The sequence below is a fragment of the Eptatretus burgeri genome, chromosome 11 (genome assembly GCF_056783735.1).
Source record: "Eptatretus burgeri isolate ZD-2024b chromosome 11, Ebu_testis_v1, whole genome shotgun sequence".
Taxonomy (NCBI): domain Eukaryota; kingdom Metazoa; phylum Chordata; class Myxini; order Myxiniformes; family Myxinidae; genus Eptatretus; species Eptatretus burgeri.
Window position 1 is genome coordinate 46,270,798 of NC_140971.1, and position 5,532 is coordinate 46,276,329.

The following is a 5,532-nucleotide window of genomic DNA, read 5'->3' on the forward strand; positions in this document are numbered from 1 at the left end:
TTATGAAAGGGCCAGATTAGTGGGTGGGGACTGGGGAGTATTTGGGGGTTAGGGGGAGTAGGTTGGGAGATCTGAGTCCAGGTTTAAATTCAACATATTGTGTTGATTTGCCAATTTAATATCTCCAGACATCCTTGCCCAGCATGTAAAACATGTAGAAGCTCCTTCGTGAGCCTCATGGAAAACAGGTTTTGATCGGCCTGATGATGGAGACGTTGAAGTTGGTTGATACATTCAATGGCGAGTGAAGGACGACAGTTCGGATCAGATGGACCAACAAACTCCAGTGTTGCTCGATCTAAAGGAGGGGGGAGGGATCTCCAAAAATGGGAGGCTTACAATTTTAGACAGTCTCGCCCTTCTCCGCAAAGCTCCATAACACTAGGCCAACCATCCACTCACTCTCTGTGTAGAACACAATATATAGATGAGTCCCAAATGGTTTTGCCCTTGACGCTCCACATTGAGCACGTGCAGTGAGCGACCAGCGAACCGACCGTTTACGAAGAGGTTGTTTATTTCACGGTGCAAACGCACGTCATAATGGAAAAGAGGTGTTTTCCGCTGTGGTTGAGCATAGCAAAACACCACAAACAGGTGAAGAATTCCTTACAGACAGGTACGTATGTATATGATCTGATTTATAAATGTTTCACTTGAAATACATTCAAAACACATGAAAGCGGTATCCTAAGTTAAGCTGAACACGGATTATGATCCCATGAAGATTACAATCTTTTCCTTCAAACTTTTTCCTTCTTGTTCAATGTTAAAACTAGAAGGGTACTCAGTGGAGAACATACCTCCACAAGGCTGAACAGTTTACGTTTTGTATTCCCCTGATCAGCTGCATCTGCATCAAGACCTGAACCAAAATCGGATTGGCTTGTTCTTATCATCTACCCAACTCATCCACCTGGTTTTGTCATAAACCGTCCACAATTTTTTCAGATGTCATGCTATGTGTTGTTTTGGTGCCATTTCTCAGTGGTGTAGAGTGACTTAAAAATTTAAAAATTCTCTTAGCCAGATCCAGATCTTCACCAAAAATCGAATCAATTTGTCCTCGTCACACTCACAACCGGTCCACCAAATTTCGTCCAAGTCCGTCCACAACTATTTTTAGATATCCTGTTCACAGACAGACAGGGGTGAAAACATAACGTCTATTCACGTTCAGTGGTGGAGGTAATAACTGGACGTTTGACGAAAGTATCACACGGTGAATTATGCAAGATATTCCACGTGGAAAGGTGTGGCAGTTTGTCGATCCATACCTGTTCCTTTATCGAAGGTATATAGAGTGCTGTGCACAAATAGTGGAATTGCGTCATATGGAAGACGTCACGGGTCTGTATTTGAAACTCATCACAAATCACACAAGTACAGAATGACGAGGTATATTGGGAGCTGTCCTGCAATCAGCAACAAGGATCTCATCGCTGGTTATTCCAGATTCCTCACCTTTGATTGGAGGAAAACTCCCATCACACTGTGCCAGCCTCACGTTTGCAGTGGAAACGGGTCAAGAGTGTTATCGAATATTATGTTCGACATATCATCATCTCACATATTCGACACTTCTTGCTTGTGGACGAGTCCTGTGATGGGTTTCAAGGGCCATCGCCAATGTCTCGACATTTATTGTCTCATCGAAGGACAACTTGCAGTTCGAAAGGCTGCCCGAAGCCCTAAAATAACGAAAATAATCACAACGCATACCTATTGTGAGGCTACTCGCTTTTGACCTATCTAGCCTGGTTTCCAATCTCAAACCAGCGATAAACTGTCGTTCTGGTGTTTCACAGACAGGTTCATCAATGCAATAGATCCCTCGGATGGACGTTAAACCAGGCGTCCCATCTGCCGGCGTTAAAGATCTAAAGAGGTGTCTTTCACAAAGAGTACGTGAGTTATTTCCGGAACTGTAAAATAAATTACAAATTCCTCCTCTAACCTACAAGGGGCACTGCATCAGCTGGCAGCAAGCGATGTCCACCACATGACGACGATGATTGTGAAGGTGCAATGATGCGAAAGGTCGTGGTCCCTGCATATGTCCCGCACTGCGTAAATAGATTACAAAATCGAGGTCTGTCCAAGTAAAGTAAAAACGAAATTCAAAAAAAATACTTCTTCCCCCCCCACAAAGTAGTGTTATAAACAGTGATGGACTAGCAATTTGAATTCCTCAGATAACACTCATAACAAAACCCCATGAAATCGGCTTTGTATTGTTATTATTATTATCTATATATTAATACTGAAGGACCAATTTTGTGCTCCTCCGAGCGGTCACGTCACGTTTTTCTCGGTACTGTGACCTGAGAAGTTTTGACACGGTGTTTGTACGTCAAAGTAGACACGTGCACAAATCAGGGGACTTCTTCACAAGGAGTAGTGTTCACCAAAAATGTCGTGTACAAGGACGTTTTGTCGGCCTCATTAGGTAAGGCCATGGAGTACATCTACTGGGATCCGGCTCTTACAAGAGACGCCAGTGGTTGTCATATTGGGCTCATGGAACGTAATCCGTCTGTGACGGGGTTTCGGCTAGTTATTGTTATTATCATAGCATTCAAACGTTAGATATTTATCATAAAGGGAACATTTACTAAAACGGAATACACGTGAAGTATAATAAATAACATTTTAGATTATGACTAACGTTGAATTAAATGCGTATAATACAGAGGGATATCATTACATCTCCAGAACCTGGAACATTTTTACATAAAATACAGTACAAATAACGTCAGGTGTCGTGCATGACACTTGGGTGAAGGTCTTCGGCTGGAAGTCTTCAGAAATGCTTAAAAAGCATCTTGTAGGGAAATGCAGGGATGGAATCCTCCACATCTGAAATGAAAAATGAAGAGAAAAAAAAATAACTTTTGCAACTTTTTCATCTCGTAAATTTACAAACTCCTCTCCAAGTCAATATGAGCAATTGGCGACTCTGCCGAGGGCATGTGGGATGAGTGGACCTGCAGGATAGCCGACAGACATTAGACCTTGAGGTATGCACACTCGCCTCGAAGCTGTTCAGCCTGAGTTGGAATGTCGACCCAACTATAAACTGTCATCCAGGTGTTTCACAAACAGGGTGATTTATCAATGTGTGTGCCGTCCTTCAGATATGGACATCAAAACTGGGCGTCCCGGCTGCCGGCATTAGTCGGTGGATGTTAAAGTTCCCACGATGTCCTTCGCGAAGAGTAGGTTAGTTATTGTCGGCGCTCTGAACAAATTACAAATTCCTGCTTTAACCTACACAGGGCACTGCATCAGCAGCACTGCTGTGCCCCCAAGCAAATTATGTTACCCACAGCCAAGAAGAGCCGTTTGCAACATCGATCATCATGTGCTGTGAAACGTGCTCAAGATGTTGCGATTCCTTTGGTGGCCCGATTCTTGTCTCGAATCCCAGAAGGATCACAGTTAATCATGCATGGTATGTCAGTTGATATTTAAGAAATGATGATGACCCCAATTTCTGAGGGAATTAATGAATTCTCCATTATTGCACTTGAGCTGGTGAAGTGATCCTTCTTTGTTTGAAATGTCATGAATAGAAACACGATGAAAGTTATGATGATCTACACATCTGCCCACTCGAAACTCATCATCCATAAGCACTCAAGGGGCCGCCGTGGCAGATGTAAAGCAGGGAAGGTCACAATGAGGCGAGGTGGTAAAACTTGGGCCAATACAAGGAAATTGCAACTTGACCAGAGTACACACCAGAAAAGCCTACTCCTGCAAAAGATATATTATATGGGATCCTTAACACTACGACTGAAGGCTGAACCATTGCTTTCAAGGATTTCTTTTTTGTTCCATGATTCAGTGATTCCTGCTGACACGGCACCAGAACGGCAATTTAAATCCTATCCAGCTTTGCCGAGCATCGCATTGCCAACTCAGCTATGTTGTCGCCATGGTAAAAAAATCTCGTGACATTTAGAAAACCAAATGTAATTATTGTTCATATTAAAACGAGAGCATCTGGAGAATGTCTACATCACACACTCATTGTGATTTGCATCTCAAACCTTTTAATGGTCTCTGTGAGCGAGTTGCTTCTTCCTTGCAGGGAAGCTCATGTTTCTCCTGGTCTTCTAGTCCATCTGTGCAAAAACAAGTGAAATTTTCTCAGGAACAGCACTGAGACATACAGAAGGTTAAGGCAGGGGGTGGGGGGCTCAAATGGTAGCATTTGCTTATATATTGGCATCTTCCAGGAAGCTTCAAGTGAGGCCCACAGGATGACGTCATGTGTACGAGGCCTAATTCTTTGTGACTTTTCACGACAGGTCCAGGCCATTAACCGTGGAGGATTAAGTAAACAGCACTGTTGCAGTTTGGCTCCATTATGGTGAAGTTCACCATACTCTTGGCAAGGAGAGACCTGGGTCCCATCACATAAGTTCTATATATAATATAAGCCCACAACACGAGGTGCCAAAGCATTAAATCCATTTTATTGCAAGTTCAAGTACCTATTACATATGATAGGGATGCTCAGAATTAGGGATATAATTTTGGCTGAGACAGGATGATATGACCATCAAATTCTGTGCCCCAACTATATCTCCCAACAAATGTAAATTCAACTTTAGGACCATCTTTCAAGGGAAAATGGAAGGTTCCTCAAAATGTCAAAGTAGCAAGCTGTCTCCAAGGGCAGTCAATGTGATGAACAAATTAGAGGATTTTCTGGACAAGACGGTTTATCCAGACTGACCAGACGAGTTGCTTTAATGGTGAGAGCATCTGCTCTATATCTGTGAGGTCAGTGGATCGGATCGATCCTGGTCAAGTCATACCAAAGAGTTTAAAAATAGTACGTGCTGCTTCCTTGCTTGATGCTCAGCATTTAAAAAAGGGTAGAGTATGGAAAAACAACCATTATTAGTTTGGCAATTACAGCGTAGGCTTTGATTAGCCTAATGGCCTCTTCCTGTGTTGCAGTTCCTTATAAGTGAACTCTTATTAGTCCCCCACCCATTTCACCAGAGGGGAGTATTGGTTTGCTCTCGTACTATATCTGACCTTCCTTCCATCTGTCTCATCTGTGATTTTTCCGACTTTTTGCCCCATACTCTTTAACATTTTCAACTAAAACTTAGTATGTGGCTTTATTATGATAAATTACAGAACAAGTTCGAGTTTCAGGACATTTCATCAATTTTTCACACAGTTATGCCATTTTACACTGAGAAAATACCACTTATTATATATGGGTTAGTGTTTGACTGCCCAACTCTATCACACTGCTTACACCCATTGGCTGGACAGGGGGCATGAATCCACCCCAATAAAATCATGTGCTGCCATTGCATGAAGCAGCACAAATCAGCTGGCCTCAGGCCTTAGGCCTGGATGTGAGTCCATGGCTCAGTGAAATTTTAATTATCCCAGGTGTATAAGCACGATGTATTAATTATACATGGACATAAGCCGCATGCATGTTTTTACATCATGTATGTATAATCAGGATATTTTAATTATTTACGACACCGAACACGC

At 42.5% G+C, this 5,532-nt stretch overlaps 1 protein-coding gene across 1 annotated transcript in view; it reads right to left on the reverse strand.

Moving 5' to 3' along the window:
* Nucleotides 1-503: 503 nt before the first annotated feature.
* The window catches only part of LOC147016995 (SKI family transcriptional corepressor 1 homolog-B-like), a 31,539-nt gene continuing 26,510 nt past the window's right edge, over nt 504-5,532 (reverse strand). The window contains exons 6-7 of the mRNA XM_085846328.1: nt 4,056-4,130; nt 504-2,859 (exon numbers count right to left, since the gene is read on the reverse strand). Of these exons, the coding sequence (XP_085702454.1) occupies nt 2,804-2,859; nt 4,056-4,130 (131 nt within the window). The 3' untranslated portion in view covers nt 504-2,803. The remainder of the gene's footprint in view (nt 2,860-4,055; nt 4,131-5,532) is intronic.